The 24,113-nt window shown below is 38.1% G+C and overlaps 1 protein-coding gene across 5 annotated transcripts in view; it reads right to left on the bottom strand.

Moving 5' to 3' along the window:
* Window positions 1-24,113, bottom strand: part of KLHL2 (kelch like family member 2) — a 121,586-nt gene that overhangs the window by 71,606 nt on the left and 25,867 nt on the right. For 4 of the 5 annotated variants that reach the window (XM_042935129.1, XM_042935130.1, XM_042935127.1 and 1 more), the window contains exon 4: window positions 1,371-1,492. The exons of the other annotated variant lie outside the window; for it this stretch is intronic. In XM_042935129.1, the coding sequence (XP_042791063.1) occupies window positions 1,371-1,492 (122 nt within the window). The remainder of the gene's footprint in view (window positions 1-1,370; window positions 1,493-24,113) is intronic. 5 annotated transcript variants of the gene reach the window in all.

Genomic DNA, 24,113 nt, shown 5'->3' on the forward strand with positions numbered 1-24,113 from the left:
AAGTTCATGTCCAAAGATTTCAGTCTCCAAATTCAAATATTTTGCATCCTATTTCAACTAATTACAAAAGCGTTAAAAGACTGAGCTCAGACTTTCCTATTCGAGTAAGTAGAATTTACAGACCACTTCTTAAGAAATAGTCCTAATTTGGGGCGCCTGGGTGGCTCAGTCGGTTAGGCATCCAACTTTGGCTCAGGTCATGATCTCACGGTTCGTGAGTTCAAGCCCCACATCGGGCTCTGTGCTGACAGCTCGGAGCCTGGAGCCTGCTTCGGATTCTGTGTCTCCCTCTCTCTGTTCCTCCCCCGCTTGCACTGACTGTCTCTCTCTCTCTCTCTCTCTCTCTCTCAAAAATAAATAAAGATTAAAAAAAAAAAGAAAAGAAATAGTCCTCTTTTTTGTTGTCCTCAAGACATACTTTACCTGTTGGAAGGAGTGTAAATAAATATAAACTTTCAGATGGCAGTTTGGCATGCCTATCAAAAATTAAAACATGCATGTACCTTTTGATCCACCAATTACATTTGAGAAGTCTATTATATGACATTTTGGATGTAAATATAAAAATGTTCATTCAATGCAGTATTTTTATAAAGGTAGGAAAATCATATATGCTGATTAACATATGGGATGCCATTCAAAAGAACGGGTTAGACCCACATGTATTGATGTGTAAAGAACTTCAAGAAACTTTGTACAGTGAGAAAAGCAAGTTTCAGAAAAACTGTGCATGTGTGTGAATGCATGTATATATAAAACTGCACAAAAAATGGTCTGAAAGAATTCACACCAAGCAGGTAACAGAAGCTACCCTCTGGGAAGGAGAGTGGATCAATGTGTGTGGGCTGGGGTGGGCGAAAAAGGAAGGGCAGTTTAAAATTGGGACCTTCACTTTCTGTGCTTTATGCACCTGTATTATTCACTTACATCATAGATTACAAAACATTTATTCTTTACAGAAAGCGAGAAAATGCAATGTCAAATTTTAGCTAAGCTCTAGAATCACTTATATGCTGCAACAGGAAAAGAAGTAAAGACCACTGATAGTCAAAAACATCCCTGTAGATTTGAACCTCAAGGGAACAGAGAAATGTAGGCAGCATCAGTCAGTAGTTACAAATGAATATGACAGCATTTTCACAAACAAGCATCACTCAGAGAACTAAAAGATTACAACTTTAAGATTATAAAGGACACTGAAATCAGAAACATTACTCAAAAGATATAATCATTCCAAATGTCTCCTGGAAATTCAGTTTTAACAATGAATTCTATTACTTTGGTACAAAAAGTATACTGTGGGTATGCTCTTTTGACTTAAAAATCTGGCATATACAAAGAGCTAAATGGTATGGGGTGTTTATTCTTACCTGTACATTTTCTTCTGTAACCTGAATTTCTGCAGTGTAAACATAATCAATTAGCATCCTCAGGGTCCAGCCATCTACCTCTTTTATTCGAACTCTCTTTGCTCGGCTCTCACTCATCTCACCTAAAACACAAAAGAGTGAGAGTAACGCTACAGCAAGACACTCTGTGAAAATACCAATGCCAAGACAGATTCATCCATTTTCTTGCCACTCATTGTATTTTGGAGGCAACACAATCCGCCGCTTCTTGCAGACCTGCAACATTTCATCACCTCCCCTGAAAGCTTACCTGAGCAAACCATAATATGTACTTTCATTACCCACTTACACCTGAAAATCACATCACCACACTGAATGTGCCACGTGTCCAACTATAATACCTGTGACATTGTAAGTTCAGTATCTGATGGTTTTTCTGGTCCGTGCTTTTTTTTTTTTTTTTTTTTTTTTTTTTTGTAAGAGAGAGAGAGAGAGGAGAGAGGAGCAGAGGGGCAGAAGGAGAGAAAGAGAGAATCCCAAGCAGGCTCTGCTGACATAGGGCTCAATCCCATGACCCCAGGATCATGACCTGAACCAAAATCAAGAGGCAGAAGTTCAACAGACTGAGGCACCCAGGTGCCTCTGATCCATGCTTCTGAGCATCTTGTTTTCTTTTTGGATTTCCACCCATGACTAGAAGAGTCACAATGTTACCCCTTTTGGCTAACAGCAACCAGTACTTGCTAAAAAGGACTCACTGGCCTAGCAGCATTCATTCAACAAGCACAGCAGTGCTGGTCATGGGCATGAGTGGCCTGGACACAGAGCCTCTGCCCTGGGGGATGACACAACCTTCATGCAGGAAACAAGTAGAACACACATTACAGAAGATGCTGAGGGAAGACAAGACAAAAGAGGGATCATAAAAAAGTTAGTCAATGGCAAGGGCTTGTTATAGGGATCTTCTAGCCCAAGTTCTCATCCGGTTTGTCATCTACAGTCACTTTGCCCACAAATGGTAAGTCATTTCCATACCAACATTTATTACTAAAGCCAGACATTCTTCTATGTCACTGCCTGCTAGAAAGTGCTATACAACCTCTCTCTTTTACTCACTGAACTAATTAAGCATTCAAGGATCATAAATAAGATCCTCTCGTGTGGAAAGAAACAGGAAAGCAGAAAAGAGAAGGGAATGTAGGGAGAGAAAGCAGCAGGTTTGAGCACACGTGTGTGGCCAAGAGAAAATGACCCAAGACATAGGGAAACACAAACTTTCGAATGGAGGAGAAAGAAAACTTCAATCAAAAATGACAAGTGCAGAAAAAAAAAATGACAGAGGCAGTTTAAAAATTATAATGAGTGCTATAAGACACCTTAAAGAAAAGGTTTGGTTCTAGAATTCACGAGGCTTCAAAGATTAAAGAAGCATGAAAACGATGCTGCCACCCCTCACCTTCACCTTAATCCAGCATCTCCTGTTAGAAAAACAACATAATTAAGCCTCAGGATTTCTTGAAAGTTCATTTCTTTTTTAGACACAGTACACTGTCAGCGACCATAAGCTATCAGAAAAGCCTATGGGAATCAATAATTACACCAAATTCCTTCGTAAACACAAACGCTGGGAGGAAAGAAATAATAATGATGTACATTTAACTGCGTGCTTCCCAGGAGATTATTTCTGACAAGATCTCAGAAAGAAGCTGTTTTCCTAAGAGCTAAAATATCTCAAAACTATCCTGCCACTTCCCAGGGGAGGAAACATCCATCTGTATTATAAGGGAAGGGAGCTGGTTAATGAGAAAGAGGTATATATGCCTATACAGCAGAAGACAGGGATTGGGTTACGAGTCTGCTGCCTAAGCACGTTTTTCCCTCTAAAAAAAGGGAGGAAAAAAGAAGGGCTGAGAAATACAGAAATATAATTCTTCATCTGCATATAAGGCACGTTCCTCTATCCTACTCTCCCTGGATCTTGTAGACAGATGGGATTTGTATTATCTGGAAGTTCTTTGGTGCCAAAAGTAAAGACACTTGGGTAATTCTCACTTGGACTTTAGACAAAAGCCACACCTAATTCATCTATAAGGCTCAAGCGATGCATAAAACCCCACAGGGCCTGGGGCCACACGAATATAAAACCATGCACTTAGTTCTCAAGGACTGAATTCACCTCTTAGGACTTAGGCATGACTTAGCTTAGACACAAACACGTCTGACTTTAATTTATATATATATGACTGCCAAGCAATTTTTAATATCATCATTTCTAAAGTATTACTAGAAGACATACTTTGCTAATTCATACATTCCAAGGATCATTTTTAATATGAATTCTTTCCCCAGAAAACTGCATCTGCTTCCAACAAATTCAATCTCTATCATACGCTGCTTTAGAAATGTTTTAATCTTTGTTTCATGTTAACCTGTGAAAGAGTATCAAAACAAATAGCTTGTCACAGATTGCATTAATAGCTTAAGAATTCCAGTAAATACTGAGAATTAATACTAAAGACATACTAAAGACAGTTGTAAAAGCTTTAGATTTAGAGTAAAAGTAGATTTAGATCGGGGAGCCTGGGTGGCTCAGTCGGTTGGGTGTCCGACTTCGGCTCAGGTCATGATCTTGCGGTCCATGAGTTCGAGCCCCGCATCGGGCTCTGTGCTGACAGCTCAGAGCCTGGAGCCTGTTTCAGATTCTGTGTCTCCCTCTCTCTCTGACCCTCCCCCGTTCATGCTCTGTCTCTCTCTGCCTCAAAAATAAATAAACGTTAAAAAAAAAATTAAAAAAAAAAAAAGTAGGTTTAGATCTAATTCTAGTTTTTATATACCACCTGAGTTACTGCTCTTTGCTGTTTATAGAGAAAACCTTTAAGTAGTATGGTTTGTGACATTTACTTTTGACAAGGCACTAAAAAAACATATCCAATGTAGTCAGGTGTCCAAGTCTTGATTTTAGCTCAGGTCATGGTCTTGTGGTTTGTGGGATTGAACCCTGTGTAGGACTTCATGCTGACAGTGCAGAGTCTACTTGGGATTCTCTCTCCCTCTCTCACTGCCCCTCCCTCCCTCCCTCCCTCCCTCCCTCCCTCTCTCAAAATAAATGAATAAACATTTAAAAATTAAAGAAATAGGGGTGCCTGGGTGGCTCAGTTGGTTAAACATCCGACTTTGACTCAGGTCATGATCTCACAGCTCATGGGTTCAAGCCCTGTGTCGGGCTCTGGGCTGACAGCTCAGAGCCTGGATCCTGCTTTGGATTCTGTGTTTCCAGCTCTCTCTGTCCCTCCCCACTCATGGTCTGTCTCTCTCTCATAAATAAATAAACATTAAAAAAGTTTTTTAATAAAATAGAATAATTAAAAAATATCCAATGATACTGTACAGTTTACCTGGTGTCGTTTTTAACTTCACAGAGTCTCTCTCCAAATTAGAGTGTTATGCTTCTGTATTTCGATCATGTACACCTCTGAAGCTCTATGTGGATATCCACACAGACATCATCACTAAAATTCTGAGAGTCACTTTTGACTCTCCCCTCTTCCTTACCCACCCATGCCATCATTCACTAAAACCTGCAGAATTAAGCTCAGGGAGATCTCAAATCAAATACACCCCCCCCCCCCATCCCTTCCACCACTATGTCACCAGGGTCCCTGCTAACACCACCACAGCAACTTCCTAATTGTTTCCCAACCCCCAGGAGGACTCCACAGATCTAACCATGGCACTCAAAAGCCATGAGCTGCTCTTAGTCCAGGCGTGTGAGCCCCTTCCACATCCCATCCCTGCTTAGCTATCCAGCTTCCTCTCTCCCTCTCCCACTTCTAGCCTTAAAATGTATCAGGAAAGAACTTCCCATAGTTCACATACAGCGAACAATATCCTGCTTTAATGCCTTTGTTGAGTTTTCTCTTTCTCTCCCCATGCTTCCATTTACCAGGCTAATCTCCATTCTTCAAGATTCAGATGGACCCTCTGCAAATAGGCTTACCTGTTGATGAGCCAAGGCTGGGTTAGGCTCCCAACCTGGGTATACTTGGGTACCTACTGCAAATGCACTCTGTTATACTATACCTAGCTCTCCCCACCTAGATCTTGAACTCCCTGAGAGTGAGATGTCTTTCTCATTTTGTCTCTGTATCCCACAATGACTGACCTATTGTAGATACCCAATAAATTCTGGTTGGATAAATGAATGACTAAAAAAATAAAAAGTAAAGTGTAACAATTTAAAATGTAGGATCTTTACTCAACATAATTAACATGTGAATTAATCTCAAGCATGGGTATTCTAGCTATGAAGGATTTCAGTCAATATTCATTGAATATCCACTATACATCCCAGGCCAAGCTAAGCCCTTCACTAGTGAACACTGCACCATCCCTACTCTTTTTCTTTTAATTTTTTTATTGTTTATTTATTTTTGAAAGACAGAGAGATGGAGCTTGAGTGCGGGAGGGGCAGAGAGAGAGACAGAGAGAGAGACACAGAATCTGAAGCAGGCTCCAGGTTTTGAGCTGTCAGCACAGAGCCCAACGCAGGCTTGAACCCATGGACTGCTGAGATCGTGACATGAGCTGTAGAGGGATGCTTAATCTGCTGAGCCACCCACATGCCCCTCATCTCTACTTTCTTTGAGAAAAAAATGAAGTCCTCCAAATTGTAAAAGTTTATGGACATATCTCTGAATAGGAACATTTCCATCTCAAGGACCTTTAATTAAGACTCCAGAAATCCAGCACAAACTGGTAACTTTATTTATCCATTCTAAAGTTCTAAAAAGTGAATAGGTTGAGACGGCAAACCCTAAGATCTGTTTCAATACAAAAATCCTATGATTCTAACTTCAGTTACTGTTCAGCATATAAAAATATTTGGAGAAAAAACATAAAAACAAAGAATCTTTACTCTGCTGAAACCTTAAGAAGTGAATGACAAATTTATAGCTACATTTAATAAATAAATTTTATTCCATTACTTTCAAGTTCACATATATTCTAATCATTATTCTAATCATGTATTTGCCATTAGTCCTGGGTTACAAAGAAGCTATTGACACACAGGTATTTTCATTCTGGCAACCTGTCCTGGATGCCCCTGCCAGTCATTCCCTATGATGGTCATGGTGCATAACTCCCCAATTCTACCAATAATAAGAGGCAAACATGGTAACTGCATTCCCCTGCCAGTTTTGGTCTAGTTTGAGTAACTTCTGGGAAAGTTCTACTAGACCCTAAAGGGGAGAAAAAAAGAAAAAGCAATCCCTCTCTTTCCTTGAGATGTTGGGTTCACTCTGATAGGCATCTTGCATTCATGAGGGGCAGCAACCTTGGTATAAAATTTTTACTGAGGCTAGCAGACAGAGAGACAGAAGAAAGCAGATCCTTCATGAAATCTTTCAGCTGCAGATCTGACCATGCCTGGTGTCCAGCCTACTTTCCAGTTATGAGAGAAGAGATTTCCTTACTATTTAAACCAGTTTAAGTACAGTTTCTGTTATGTGCAGACTAAAGCATCCTAACTTAGGCTCTTAATACACAAGACCCTATTTAATTCTCTTCACAGCAGTCAATAATATCAGAAATTATATTTTCTTTGAATTTACTCTGTCTAGCCTTTCCTCCTCTTCCAATGACAATCATGAGAACAGGGACCTGTCTTATCCATTTCTAACATCCCCAAACCTAGGATAATGCCTAGGACATAGAAGATGCTGAACAAATATTCCTTGATGAACAAAAGCATGAATCTTAGACAAATATAACCATACATACAACTTTCTAAAACTCTCACTTCTTGGGGAGAGAAAAGCCATGGAGGGTAGGGAGCTGTTTTTGCAGAGAGAGGACAGACAAAGGGGGAGAGGGAGGACAGAGAAAGGGGAAGAGTGCAGGAAAAACGCTTCACCTTTAGTAGCTGGAGAGAAAGAGTGAAAAATGCTCATGGGGAAATGAACAAGAAATCTGTTCTCCAAAACTACTGATGGGAAGAAAGGCGAGGGTTTCAATACCACCAGGATTCTATAAACCGTGAAATGCAGAGTCTCAAATTTCAGAGCTCAGTGCCTGGCAGTGCTCTGGTGAGGAAGCAGGACTAATCCCCAGGAGCAGGCAACAGGATGTGAAGGGTCCATGTGCCACATAGGAAGAAGTGGTTCCCCTGTTTGGAGAGCATTTGGTAGAGATCATACAGCCTCCCCACAGGCAAAGGTCCCAGCAGACCCTGGAGAGCAGCCGTGTTTGCTGACAAACATATTGGGACAAAGACACCAGAGTGTGGTGAAACCAAGTGCCGGCTGTGTGTTGTGATTTGCCAAAATCTCTGAACCTCTGCCGCTGCACGATCACACAAACCTTTTCAGAGGCAAGCCAGCACTTGGCCATTGCTCACCGAGACCCTCCCTCAGGGAGTCAGGACAGGACTAAGCCACAGGGGTCTCTGAAGTGTGAGGTTTTGAAACACAACCCAATCTGAGATAAAACTCTGGAGGGAGGTGCTGCCTGGCAGGCTGACAGTTTGGACATGGACAGAAGCTTGACACAAAGGAGGAGTGCTTGATCGTGGGTAGGCGAGAGCGCAAAGTTCCTGTGACAGAGACTAGGGAGCTGGGTGAGGCCATTCCCACCTCTCCCGCACACCCATAAACTCACCACACTGATCCACCCCAGTAAGCTAAGCAGTGCCACCTTGTGGGGAACGGGGCCACTACACCAAGCCCCACCCAACTGTGCCCTCCAAGCACACCCCTAGAAAACCAGGACAAGTCCCTCCACCTGCATAGTTTACAGACTATAGAGGACTTCATAGTTTCAATTCTAGGGAAAACTGGATATAACTTCATTTGGGTTTCATTCTGTTTCCTGGTTGATCTGTTAATTTTTTTTTTTTTTTTTTTTGCTTCTGTTTTTGTTTAACTTGGTTTTGTTAGTTCTCTGTTTCTTTTCTTTTCCTTCTCCTGGATACAGAAAGAGAAAAATCTATTCTTCTTTTCTTTTTCTTTTTTTTCCATTTTTATAAAATCTTTTTTACTTTATTAAATTTTTTATTCTACCTAATTTTCTGTATTTCATTTTACTCTATTTTATTACGTAATTCTTTTAATTTTCTAATTTTTCTCACCTTTTTTTCCCTTTTCTTTCTTTTCTTTCCCTTTTTGTCTATTCTATCAAGCTTCTTTCAGCAAGCAGAACAAACTAGGATCTAGCTTCCTCTATTTGATTGTTTTGTTTCTAATTTTTTAATTTTAATTTTTTATTTTATTAATTTTTTTCTTCCTCCAAAATGACAAAATGAAAGAATTCATCCCAAAGGAAGAACAGAAAGAAATGACAGCTAGGGGCTTAATCAACACAGATATAAGCAAGATGTCTGAACTAGAGTTTAGAACCACAATAATAAGAGTACTGGCTGGGGTTGAAAAAAGCATAGATTCCCTTTCTGTGGAGATGAAAGAAGTAAAATCTAGTCAGGACACAATTAAAAATGCTATAACCAATGTGCAATCTCGAATGCATATGGATGCCATGGTGGCAAGGATGGACGAAGCAGAGCAGCAAATCAGCAACACAGAGGACAAGATTACGGAGAATGAAGCAGAAAAAAAGAGGGAAACAAAAGCAGAGGAGCATAATACAAGACTTAGAGAACTTAGTGACTTTTAAAAAGGATTAATATTTGAAAGGTAGGAGTCCCAGAAGATGGAAGAGAGAGAAAAAAGGGACAGAAGGTTTATGTGAGCAATTTGTAGCAGAAAACTTTACTAATCTAGGGAAGGACACAGACATCAAAATCCAGGAAGCACAGAGAACTCCCATTAGATTTAACAAAAACCAACCATCACCAAGACATATCATAGTCAAATATACAAAATACACAGACAAGAAAAGACTTATGAAATACCAGCAAGGGAAAAAAGTCCTTAACCTACAAGGGAAGACACATCAGGTTCACAGCAGACCTATCCACAGAAACTTGGCAGGCCAGAAAAGACTGGCAAGATATATTCAACGTGCTGAATTGAAAAAGTATACAGCCAAGAATTTATCTGGTAAGGCTGTCATTCAAAATAGAAGGAGAGATAAAGTTTCCCAGACAAACAAAAACTAAGGGAGTTCTGACCACTAAACCAGCCTTGCAAGAAATTTTAAGGTGGACTCTCTAAGGGGAGAAAAGACAAAACAAAGACTAGAAAGGTCCAGAGATCATCACCAGAAACACCAACTCTACAGGCAACACAATGGCACTAAATTCATATCTTTCACTACTCACTCTAAATGTCGATGGACTAAATGCTCCAATCAAAAGACACTGGGTATCAGAATGGATAAGAAAACAAGACTCATCTATATGCTGCTAAAAAAGAGACTCATTTTAGATCTAAATACACTTGCAGATTGAAAGTTAAGGGGATGGAGAATAATCTATCATGCTAATAATAGTCACCAAAAGAAAGGTGCAGTAGTCATCCTTGTATCAGATAATCTGGACTTTAAAATAAAAACTATAACAGATGAAGAAGGACACTATATCATAATTAAGGGGTCTATCCACCAAGAAGACCTAACAATTGTAAATATTTATTCCTCCAATGTGAAAGCACCCAAATATATAAATCAATCACAAAAATAAAGAAACTCATTGATAATAATACCATAATAGTAGGGGACTTCAACACCCCACTTACAGCAACGGACAAATCATCTAAGCAGAAAATCAACAAGGAAACAATGGCTTTGAATGACACACTGGACCAGATAGACTCAACAGATACATTCAGAACATTTCATCCTAAAGCAGGAGAATGCACATTCTTCTTGAGTGTACATGGAACATTCTCTAGAACAGATAGCATATTGGGACACAAATCAGCCATCAACAAGTACAAAAAGATTGAGATCATACTGTGCATATTTTCAGATCACAATGCTATGAAACTCGAAATCAACCACAAGAAAAAATTTGGAAAGACCATGAATACTTGGAGATAAAATAACATCCTACTAAAGAATGGGAACTCTTTCAGAGGAGCCAGGATAGCGGAACAGCATGGAAGATTTTTTGTGTGTCTCGCATCCATGAAATACAGCCAGACCAACACTAAATCCTCCTACACACCTAGAAAACTGATTGGAGGATTAACACAACAGTCTTCACAACCTGAACCACAGAATTCAGCAGGTACACAGCGCGGAGAGGTGGACTAGGGGAGTGGGAAGGCACGGGAAGGGAGGTGCTTTTGCAAGTGGAGAGAGGATGGAGACTGGGGGTGTGGGGAAAAATACGGGAAAAGCACCCCTCCCCAAAAGCAGCTGGAGAGAAAGTGGAAAATTGGAAACAGCTACAGGGACTAAACTAAAAAGGGAGTAAGGAGAAAGGAGAGGGTTTAAATTCCATTAAGACTGTAAACAAGGGGAACACAAAGTGTGCAACTCCTCAGCTCAATACCTGGTGGTACTCTGGTGAGAAGGGCAAATCCCCAGGAACAGAGTGGGGTCCGGGAGGTTCTTGGGCTACACGGGGAAAAGTGGTTCCACTGCTGGAAGGACATTTGGTAGAGACTATTGAAGCCACCTGGTCCCAGCAGACTCCAGAAAACGGCCACATTCGCTGGTGCTGGCACAAGGTCGTTAAGGGTGAAGCCTGGTGCTAGATATATGTTGTGATTTTCCATAACCCCGAAAAGCTGCTGCTATGCTATCTTGCAAACTTTTTCCGGGGCAGGCTGGAACCTGGCCACAGTCTCTGGGCACTGGAAGCAGCACGGTCCAGCAAGCATTCCGGGGTGCAGCCAACATTCGGCCATTGCTTGGTGAGACCCTCCCACAGAGGGGCAAAACGGGTCAAAGCCACAGTCCTTCAGAAGTAAGGGACCGGGGAAAACAGCCGCATCTGAGACAAAACTCGGGAGAGAGGTACTGCCTGGGGCTTGGTCACCGACAGTGAAGAAGCAGGGAGTGGACTAAAGCTGAAGACAGAGGACGGGTGCACGACTGCTGATCAGAGAGAACAGAGTTCCCATACTAGAGACCGGGTAGCTGGGTGACGCCATTTTCACCGCTCCCGCACATACGCATAGACACCTACCAGCGCTAAAACCATCCACCCCAGTAGGCTAGCAGCGCCATCGAGTGGAGAACAGAGTCTTTACACTGAGCCCCGCCCAACTGGGCCAACCTCGCTCTTCAAGAACACAAGTCTCACTGCCTACTTAGTTTATGGACTATAAAGCGCTACATAGACTGACTTCTAGGGGAAAACGAAGTAATTTCAGTCCTATTTCAATCTGTTAGCAGGTCCATCTATTCAATTTTCTTTCTTTTTTTTCTCCTTTACACTATTCTTTTTCTTGAATACAGAAAGAAAAAATTCATTTTTATTTTCAATTTTTTATTAAAAATATTTTTAATTTTTTTTACTATATTTTTTGTGTCAATTTTTTCAAATTCTATCTTACTTCCATCATTCTATTTTTGTCTACTTCAGTGTATTCACCTTCTCAAATTTTCAAACGATTTCCTTTTCTTTTTTTTTCTTTTTTCTCTTTTTCATTTCTATTCTTTTTCTTGAGTTCAGAAAAACTTCATTTTTACTTTCAATTGCAACTAAAAATATTTTCTTTTAATTTTTTACTATATTTTTTGCTTTTATATAAATTTTTTCAAATTCCATTTTACTTCCATCATTTTATTTTAGACTCCCACTACTTTGAAAGTGTATTCACTTTTTAAAACGATTTCCTTTTTTCTTCTTTTTCATTTCTTTTCTTTTTCTTAAACAGAAAGAGAAAAAATTCATTTTTATTTTGAATTATTATTAAAAATATTTTTAATTTTTTTCTACTATATTCTTTACTTTTGTGTAAATCTTTTTAAATTCTATTTTACTCCCATCATCTCATTTTAGTCTACTTGAGTGTATTCACTTTTTCAAATTCTCAAACAATTTCCTTTTTTTTCTTCCCTCTTTTTTTTCTCTAATCTGTCAAACCACTTTCAACACCCAGACCAAATCACACCTATGATCTAGCATCATTTACTCGATTTTTTTGTGTATGTTCTTAATTTTTTAATTTTAATTTTTTAATTTTAATTTTTCCACCTTATTAATTCCTTTTCTCCCTTCAAAATCACAAAATGAAGGAATTTACCCCAAAGGAAAGAGCATGAAGAAACAACAGGCAGGGATTTAACCAACACAGATACAAGCAAGATGTCTGAACCAGAATTTAGAATCACGATAAGAATACTAGCTGGAGTCAAAAATAGATTAGAATCCCTTTCTGCAGAGATAAAAGAAGTAAAAAATAGAATGAAATTAAAAATGTTATAACTGACCTGCAATCATGGATGGATGCAGCCGCGGCAAGGATGGATGAGGCAGAACAGAGAATCAGTGATATAGAGGACAAACTTATAGAGAATAATGAGGCAGAAAAAAAGAGGGAGATGAAGGCAAAAGAGCATGATTTAAGAATTAGAGAAATCAGTGACTCATTAAAAAGGAACCACATCAGAATCATAGGGGTCCCAGAAGAGGAAGAGAGAGAAGTAGGGGTAGAAGGGTTATGTGAGCAAATCATAGCAGAAAACTTTCCTAATCTGGGAAAAGACACAGACGTCAAAATCCGGGAAGCACAGAGAACGACCCCCATTAGATTCAACAAAACCCAACCATCAACAAGGCATATCATAGTCAAATTCACAAAATACTCAGGCAAGGAGAGAATCATGAAGGCAGCAAGGGAAAAAAAGTCCCTAACCTACAAGGGAAGACAGATCAGGTTTGCAGCAGCCCTATCCACAGAAACTTGGCGTGGCAGGATATATTCAATGTGCTGAATCAGAAAAATATGCAGCCAAGAATTCTTTACCCAGCAAGGCTGTCATTCAAAATAGAAGGAAGGATAAAAAGTTTCCCAAAAAAAAATTAAAGGAGTTTGTGACCACTAAACCAGCCCTGCAAGAAATTTTAAGGGGGACTCTCTGAGGGGAGAAAAGATGAATACATATACATATACATAGCAACAAAGATTATAAAGGACCAGAAACACCACCAGAAAATCCAACTCCACAAGCATCATAATGGCAATGAATTCATATCTTTCAGTACTCACTCTAAACGTCAATGGACTCAATGCTCCAATCAAAAGACATAGGGTAACAGAATGGATAAGAAAACAAGATCCATCTATATGCTGTTTACAAGAGACCCACTTTAGACCTAAAGACACCTTCAGATTGAAAATAAGGGGATGGAGAACCATCTATCATGCTAATGGTCAACCAAAGAAAGTCAGAGTAGCCATACTTATATCACAAAATCTAGACTTTAAAATAAAGACTGTATCAAGAGATGCAGAAGGGCATTATATCATAATTAAGGGGGTCTATCCACCAAGAAGACCTAACAATTGTAAACATTTATGCACCAGATATGGAAGCACCCAAATATATACATCAATGAATCACAAACATAAAGAAACTCATCAATACTAATACCATAATAGTAGGAGACTTCAATACCCCTCTCACAACAATGGACAGATCATCTAATCAAAAAATCAACAAGGAAACAATGGCCTTGAATGACACACTGGACCAGACGAACTTAATAGATATATTGAGAACATTTCATCCTAAAGCAGCAGAATATACATTATTCTCCAGTGCACATGGAACGTTCTCCAGAATAGACCATATTCTGGACACAAATCAGCCCTAAGTAAGTACAAAAAGATCGAGAGCATACAGTGCATATTTTCAGACCACAACGCTATCAAACTCAAAATCAACCACAAGAAAAATTTGAAAGGTAACAAATACTTGGGAGACTGAAGAACATCCTACTAAAGAATGAATGGGCTAACCAAGCAGTTTAAGAGGAAATTTAAAAGTATATGGAAGTCAATGAAAATGATAACACCACAACCCAAAACCTCTGGGACGCAGCAAAGGCAGTCATAAGAGTAAAGTATATAGCAATCCAGGCCTTCCTAAAGAAGGAAGACAGATCTTAGATACATATCCTAACCTTACGCCTTAAGGAGCTGGAAAAAGAATAGCAAATAAACCCCAAACCAGCAGAAAACAGAAAATAATAAAGATTAGAGCAGAAATTAATGCTATTGAAACCAAAAAAAAAAAAAAAAAAACAGAACAGATCAATGAAACCAGATGCTGGTTCTTTGAAAGAATTAACAAAATTGATAAACCACTAGCCAGTTTGATCAAAAAGAAAAAGGAAAGGACCCAAATAAATAAAGTCAAGAATGAAACAGGAGAGATCACAACCAACACAGCAGAAATAAAAACAATAATAAGAGAATATTATGACAATTATATGCCAATAAAATGGGCAATCTGGAAGAAATGGACAAATTCCTAAAAGATATACACCACCAAAACTGAAACAGGAAGAAATAAAAAATTTGAACAGACCTATAACCAGTAAGGAAATCAAAGTAGTAATCAAAAATCTGCCAAAAAACAAGAGTCCGGGGCCAGATGGCTTTCCAGGGAAATTCTACCTAACATTTAAGGAAGAGTGAACACCTATTCTCTTGAAGCTGTTCCAAAAAATAGAAATGGAAGGAAAACTTCCAAACTCTTTCTATGAAGCCAGCATTACGTTCATTCCAAAACCAGACAGAGACCCCACTAAGAAGGAGAACTATATAGACCAATTTCCCTGATGAACATGGATGCAAAAATCCTGAACAAGATATTAGCCAACTGGATCCAAAAATACATTAAAAAAATGTATTCATCACGACCAAGTGGGATTTATACCTGGGATGCAGGGTTGGTTCAATATCCACAAAACAATTAACGTGATTCATCACACCAATAAAAGAAAGGACAAGAGCCATATGATCCTCTCAATAGATGCAGAGAAAGCATGTGACAAAATACAGCATCCTTTCTTGATAAAAACCCTCAAGAAAGTAGGGATAGAAGGAGCATACCTCGAGATCATAAAAGCCATATAAGAACGACCCAACGCTAATATCATCCTCAATGGGGAAAAACTGAGAGCTTTCCCCCGAACATCAGGAACAAGACAGGGATGTCCACTCTTGCCACTGTTATTCAACATAGGATTGGAAGTCTTAGCCTCTGCAATCAGACAACACAAAGAAATAAAAGGCATCCAAATTGGCCAGGAGGAGGTCAAACTTTCACTCTTTGCAGATGACATGATACTGTATATGGAATACCCAAAAGATTCCACAAAAAAAACTGTTAGAATTGATTCATGAATTCAGCAAAGTTGCAGGATATAAAATCAATGCACAGAAATCAGGTGCATTCCTATACACCAACAATGAAGCGACAGAAAGAGAAATCAAGGAATTGATCCCATTTACAGTTGCACCAAAACCCATAAAATACCTAGAAATAAATCTAACCAAAGAGGTGAAAAATCTATATGCTGAAAATTATAGAAAGCTTATGAAAGAAAAGACACCAAAAAATGGAAAAAGATTCCCTGCTCCTGGATAGGAAGAACAAATACTGTTAACATGTCAATACTACCCAAAGCAATCTACATATTCAATGAAATCCCTATCAAAATAACACCAGCATTCTTCACAGAGCTACAACAAATAATCCTAAAATTTGTATGGAACCAGAAAAGACCCCAAATAGCCAAAGAGATCTTGAAAAAGAAAACCAAAGCTGGAGGCATCACAATCCCAGACTTCAAGCTATACTACAAAGCTGTAATCATCAAGACAGTATGGTACTGTCACAAGAACGGACACTCAGATCAATGGAACAGAATAGAGAACCCAGAAATGGACCCAAAAACGTATGGCCAACTAATCTTTGACAAAGCAGGAAAGACTATCCAATGAAATAAAGACAGTCTCTTCAGCAAGTGGTGTTGGGAAAACTGGACAGTAACATGCAGAAGAATGAACCTGGACCACTTTCTTACACCATACACAAAAATAAACTCAAAATGGATGAAAGACCTCATCTTTGATCTTGGCCACAGCAACTTCTTACTCAACACGTCTCTGGAGGCAAGGGAAACAAAAGCAAAAATGAACTACTAGGACCTCGTCAAAATAAAAAGCTTCTGCACAGCGAAGAAAACAATCAACAAAACTAAAAGGTAACTGACAGAATGGGAGAAGATATTTGCAAATGACATATCAGATAAAGGGTTAGTATCCAACATCTATGAAGAACTTATCAAACTCAACACCCAAAAAACAAATAATTCAGTGAAGAAATGTGCAAAAGACATGAATAGACACTTCTCCAAGGAAGACACAGATGGCCAATGGACACATGAAAAAATGCTCAACATCACTCACCATCAGGGAAATACAAAGCAGAACCACAATGAGATACCACCTTACACCTGTCAGAATGGCTAACATTAACAACTCAGGCAACAACAGATGTTGGCGAGGATGCAGACAAAGGAGATCTCTTTTGCATTGTTGGTGGGAATGCAAGCTGATGCAGCCACTCTGGAAAACAGGTTCCTCAAAAAACTAAAAATGGAGCTACCCTACAACCCAGCATTGCAGTACTAGGCATTTATCCAAGGGATACAGGTGTGCTGTTTTGAAGGGACACATGCAGCCTCCATGTTTATAGCAGCACTATCAACAATACGCAAAGTATGGAAAGAGCCCAAATGTCCATCGATGGATGAATGGATAAAGAAAATGTGATATATATATTAAATGGAGTATTACTCAGCAATCAAAAAGAATGAAATCTTGCCATTTGCAAATACGTGGAGGGAACTGGAAAGTATTATGCTAAGTGAAATTAGTCAGAGAAAGACAAAAATCGTATGACTTAACTCATATGAGGACTTTAAGAGACAAAACAGATGAACATAAGGGAAGGGAAACAAAAATAATATAAAAACAGGGAGGGGGACAAAACAGAAGAGACTCATAAATATGAAGAACAAACTGAGGGTTACACAAGTGATTGTGAGAGGGGGGATGGGCTAAATGGGTAAGGGGCATTAAGGAGTCTACTCCCGAAATCATTGTTGCACTATATGCTAACTAATTTGCATGTAAATTTTAAGAAATAAAAAATCAAATTAAAAAAAAGAAAAAGTACATGGAAGCCAATGAAAATGAAAACACGAAAACCCCAAACCTCTGGGACACAGCAAAGGAGGTCATAAGAGGGAGGTATATAGCAATCAGGTCTTCTTAAAGAAGGAAGAAAGGTCTCAAATACACAACCTAACCTTACACCTAAAAGAGCTGGAAAAAGAGCAGCAAATAAAGCCCAAAACCAGCAGAAGTCGGGAAATAATGAAGATTAAAGCAGAAATCAGTAATGTATATTTAAAAAAAAAAAACAAAAACAGTTGAACAGATCAATGAAACCAGGAGCTGGTTCTCTGAAAGAATTAACAAAAGTCATAAACCCCTAGCCAGTTTCATCAAAAAGAAAAGGGAAAGGACCCAAATAAATAAGATCAAGAATTAGAGAGGGGTGATCACAACCAACACCACAGAAATACAAACAATAATAATAAAATATGAGCAACTATATGTCAACACATTTGGCAATCGGGAACAAACAGAAAAATTCCTAGAAACATATAAACTACCAAAACTCAGATAGGAGGTAGAAAATTTGAACAGACCCACATTCAGTAAAGAAATTGAATCAGTAATCAAAATCTCCCAACAAACAAGAGTCCAGGGCCAGATGGCTTTCCAGGGGAATTCTACCAAACATTTAAAGAAGAGTAGCACCTATTCTTTTGAAGCTGTTCCAAAAAATAGAATGGAAGCAAAAACTTCCAAATTCAGTCTATGCAGCCAGCATTACCTTGATTCCAAAACCTGACAAAGACTCCACTAAAAAGGAGAACTACAGACCAATTTCCCTGATGAACATGGATGCAAAAATTCCCAACTAGAACTAGCCAACAATACATTAAAAGAATTATTCACCAGGATCAAGTGGGATTTATTCCTAGGATTCAGGTCTGGTTCGTATCTGCAAATCAGTGTGATATATCATGGTAATAACAGAAAGGATAAGAATCACATGATCCTCTCAATAGATGCAGAGAAAGCATTTGACAAAATACAGCATCCTTTCTTGATAACCCTTAAGTAGGAATAAAAGGATTATGCCTCAAGATCATAGAGGCCACTACAAAAGACCCACAGGTAATATCATCCTCAATGAGGAAAAACTGAGAGCTTTCCCCCTAAGGTCAGGAACACAAGGATGTCCATTCTCACCACTGTTATTCAACATAGTGTTGCAAGTCATAGCCTCAGCAATGAGACAACACAAAGAAATAAAAAGCATCCTAATGGGCAAAGAGGAAATCAAACTTTCACTCTTGGAGGACGACTTGATACTCTATGTGTAAAACCCAAAAGAGTCCACCAAAAAACTGCTAGAATTGATCCATGAATTCAGCAAAGTCGCAGAATATAAAATCAATGCAAAGAAATCAGCTGCATTTCCATACACCAATAATGAAGCAGCAGAAAAAGAAATCAAGGAATCAATCCCATTTATTGCACCAAAAACCATAAAATATCTAGGAATAAACCTAACCAAAGAGGTGAAAAATCTATATACTGAAAATTATAGAAAGCTTATGAAAGAAATTGAAGACACAAAAAATTAGAAAAACATTCCATGCTCATAGATTTGAAGAATACTGTTAAAATGTCAATACCACCCAAAGCAAGCTACATATTCAATACAATCCCTATCAAAATAACACCAGGATTCTTCACAGAGCTACAACACATAATCCTAAAATTTGTATGGAACCAGAAAAGATCCCAAATAGCCAAAGCAATCCTGAAAAAGAAAACCAAAGCTGGAGGCATTATAATTCCATACTTCAAGCTGTATTACAAAGCTGTAATCATCAAGACAGTATGGTACTGGCACAAAAACAGACACTTAGATCAGTGGAGCAGAATACAGAACCCAGAAACGGACCCACAAACGTATGGCCAACTAATCTTTGACAAAGCAGGAAAGAATATCCAATGGAATAAAGACAGTCTCTTCAGCAAATGGGTGTTGGAAACACTGAACAGCAACATGCAGAAGAATGAACCTGGACTATTTTCTTACTCCATACACAAAAATAAACTCAAAATGGATGAAAGACCTAAACATGAGTTAGGAAACCATCAAAATCCTAGAGAAGAAAACAGGCAACAACCTCCTTCACAGCGGCCACAGCAACTTCTTACTTGACATGTCTCCAGAGGCAAGGGAAACAAAAGCAAAAATGAACTATTTGGACCTCTCTGCACAGTAAAGGAAACAATCAGCAAAACTAAAAGGCAGCCAACGGAATGAGAGAAGATATTTGCAAATGACAAATCAGATAAAGGATTAGTATACAAAGTCTATAAAGAAATTGTCAAACTCAACACCCAAAAACCATGTAATCCAGTGAAGAAATGGGCAAAAGACATAGACACTTTTCCAAAGAATACATCCAGATGTCTAACAGACACATGAAAAGATGCTCAAAATCATTCATTATAAGGGAAATAGAAATCAAAACCACAATGAGATACCACCTCACGCCTGTCAGAATGGCTCACATTAACAACTCAGGCAACAACAGATGTTGACAAGGATGCGGAGAGAGAGGATCTCTTTTGTACTGCTGGTGGGAATGCAAACTGGTGTAGGCACTATGGAAAACAGTATGGAGTTTCCTCAAAAAATTAAAAATAGAACTACCTATAACCCAGCAATTGTACTGCTAGGTATTTATCCAAAGGATACAGGAGTGCTGTTTTGAAGGGGCACGTGCACCCCAATGTTTGTAGCAGTGATATTGACAATAGCCAAAGTATGGAAAGAGCCAAAATGTCCATCTACTGATGAATGGATAAAGATGTGGTGTGTATGTATGTATACACACACACACACACACACACACACACACACACACAATGGAATATTACTCAGTGATCAAATAGAATGAAATCTTGCCATTTGTAACAACATGGAAGGAATTAGAGTGTATTATGCTAAGCAAAATAAGACAGAGAGAGACAAATATCATATGATTTCACTCACATGTGGAATTTAAGATACAAAACAGATGCACATAAGGGAAGGGAAGCAAAAATAATGTAAAAACAGAGTGGGAGACAAACCATAAGAGACTCTTAAATACAGAGAACTGAGGGTTGCTGGAAGGGTGTTGGGTGGGGGAATGAACTACATGAGCAAGGGACATCAAGGAGGACACTTGCTGGGATGAGCACTGGGTGTTATATGTAAGTGACGAATCACTAAAATCTATTCCTGAAATCATTATTATACTATATGTTAACTAACTTGGATTTAAATTTAAAAAAAGAAAGTAAAATAAAATAGAAATCTCACTTATCATTCAAATGATAATCCCCATTTTCCTATTCTACTCACCGAATCATGTTCAATATGACAAAGGAAATCATCAAAAAGCACAAAAGAGTAAAAACAAAAATCCAATTATTTCCTACTAGATGTCAGATATTTTAGCCTGGGGTACTAAATAGGCCTCAAATGTATTTGTAAGAGAAACAACATTTTAAATTCCACATTTATAAGAAACAAGTAATTGAAAAACACAAGAACTCAAATGATATATGCTTCCTTAAGTAAGAATTAAACCACCTGGCCTTGCTCTAAATGGGCCCATACTTCACAGAGTAAAATCCTGTGACTGTATCACACAATTACTTTTCACCTCCTTTCTCTACCCAAATACTTGGAACTACAAAGAGTAACACAATCCTTTTTTTAGGTAATAGAATTTGAATAAAAATTCCTCCTACAATTTATAGGAGATTAGAAACAAGGGCCAAAAAAGAACCTCTTCATGTTCCCCATTTCCTAATAGGTGAGGCCTAGGAAAACAAGAATAGGGTAACGACCTATGCCACTGCAAGCACTTCTGATTACCCACCGAGCAGGAGAAAATAAATATACATAATGTACGATGGAATGGCAGCATGCAAAGGTCTACTGGTTTCCTCGCTCTATTTTTTATAATAAAGTTTAACAGGGTTTCAGACCAAAAAACAAAACAAAAAGATACAAGGGATTCATAGCAAATCATAGCAAACCACAAAAAAAATATATGTACGCTAAACCACCTACACCAAATCTCCTTATCTTCCTCACCTAATCTCTGACAAGTGATGGGCTATTCAGTGGATTCAAAAGTAGAAATGTACAAAGACTGCCAGAAAAGTGAATAGCATCTATTGCTAAAGAACCAAAAAGTCAGGGGCACCTGGGCAGCTCAGATGGTTAAGCGACCAACTTCAGCTCAGGTCATGATCTCAGCATTTCTCAGCCCACATGGGCTGACAGCTCGGAGCCTGGAGCCTGCTTCAGATTCTGTGTCTCCTTCTCTCTCTACCCCTCCCCTGCTCATGCCCTGTCTCTGTCTCTCTCTCTCTCTGTCTTTCTCTCTCCCTCTCAAAAATAAACATTAAAAAAAATATTTTTTTAAGTCAAGCCTAATAAGTATATGAAAAGATGTTCAACATCATCACTTATTTGGGAATTGCAAATTAAAACTACAAGAGATGCCATTTTATACCCATTAGAATGACTACAATTAAAAAAAATTAACAAGTGTTGATGGGGATGTGGAGAAATGGGAACCATCCTACATTAACAGTAGGAATGTAATATGGTACACCTTCAAAAACAGCATAGCAGTCATTGTTAAGTTTAAAGAAATTTACCCAGCAATTCCACTCCTAGGTATCTACTTCCATGAGAAATGAAAATAAATGTCCATGTAAACAATGGCACATGGATATTGACACCAGCATTATTCCCAACAGCCCAAAACTGAAATTAACCCATATGTCCATCAACTGGAGAATGGACAGCCAAAATGTGATACATCCATACAATTTTATCTATTTAGCAATAAAAAAGAACAAACTGATAATAAATACTATAACACAGAAATAATTTACATACATAAACCCAAAATCATTAATGTGGGAATAAAAATGTTCCAAAATTGACTTATGGTGATGACCACTAAATACATTTACTAAAATTCACTGCCACTACACTGGAAATGTGTAAATTTCATAATATGTAAAATATGCATCAAAAAAGTTGTGAAAAAAACACAACTGAGGTATTCAATTCATTTTATATGAATCAGAAATTAACACAGTATCCCTATTTTGCATTTATCTTAGTATACCGCAATCTAAAATTTGACTACATGTAAAAGGTATATTAGACTAAAAACAACAACAACAACAAAAAAAAAAAAAAAAACAGGGAAAGTGAAATGTAGTTTAGGTCATAAGGTAAACAGAAAAGAAGACAAAGATATAACAAGATCTCCCATCTCTATTTAGCATGCATGTCTCTGGATACCTAAGGGTCAGGGAGATTGGAGACTCTAAGTGCTGCCTTTTGAAGGGAAAGGAAACTAACCTTGATCCTGCAGTTTTAAGTTACTTTGATCTTGCATTTTTAAGTTAATCACTATATATTTGTGTAGCTCTATAAAAAATAAAACATTTATCAAAAGAAATTCTAGTCTAAGCGTTCCTCAATCTTCTACTCTTACAAAATATAAGGACATTTAGAAATTTAGAGTAAAAGAAAAATAATTGATCATATGGTATTCTTATTTTTAATTTTTTGAGGAACCTCCATAGTGTTTTCCACAGTGGCTGCACCAATTTACATTTCCACCAGCAGTGTACAAAAGTTACTTTTTTCCTACATCTTTGCTAACACTTGTTACTTCTTGTCCTTTTGATTCCAGCCATTCTGATAGGTGTGATTTGCATTTCCCTGATGATTAGTGATGTTGAGTACCATTTCATGTGTCTGTTGGCCATCAGTGGTCTTTTTTGGAAATGTCTATTCAGGTCCCTGCACATTTTTTACTGAATTATTTGGTTTTTGATATTGAGTTATAAAGGTTCTTTATATATTTTGGATTTACAAAAAACAACAACAACAACAACAAAAAACACACCAAAAGCATTAATTCGAACAGATACATTTACCCCTATGTTTACTGCATTATTTACAACAGCCAAGATATAAAAGCAACCCAAATGGCCATCGATAGATGAATGGAAAAAGAACATCTGGTATACAATATTAGCTGTAAAAAAAAGAATAAGATCTTGGCATTTGTACCACTATGGGTAGACCTAGAGGGTACCATGCTAAATGAAATAAGTCAGAGAAAGATATATACCATATGATATCATTTATATATGGTATCTAAAAAACAAAACAACAAACAAGCAGAAACAGACCCATAAATACAAAGAACATAAATAGACCCATAAATACAAAAAACTTGCGGTCACCAGAGGGGAAAGGGGGGCAGGACAGGCAAAGGGGAGAAGGGGAGTTGGGGATACAGCTTCTAGTAAGGGAATAAGTTAAGAGGATAAAAGATACAGCATAGGGAATACAGTCAATGGCACTGTAATATCATAGTATGGTGACAGATGGTGGCTACAGTTGTGGTGAGCACAGCATAACATATAGAGATGCAGAATTACTATGCTGTACACCTGGAACTAATGTAACATTGTGTGTCTGCTATTCTTCAACTCAAATAATAATAACATAATTACTGCCAAAATTAATTATATATTTTCTATGGGCCAAGTAGAGTGCTAAGAAATTCATATATATGATCTGATTTAATTTTTATAAAAATCCTAGAAAGTGGGTAAAATTACCATCCTCCTTCTCCAGATGGGGAAA

This window comes from Panthera leo, chromosome B1 (assembly GCF_018350215.1).
Source record: "Panthera leo isolate Ple1 chromosome B1, P.leo_Ple1_pat1.1, whole genome shotgun sequence".
Lineage (NCBI taxonomy): Eukaryota > Metazoa > Chordata > Mammalia > Carnivora > Felidae > Panthera > Panthera leo.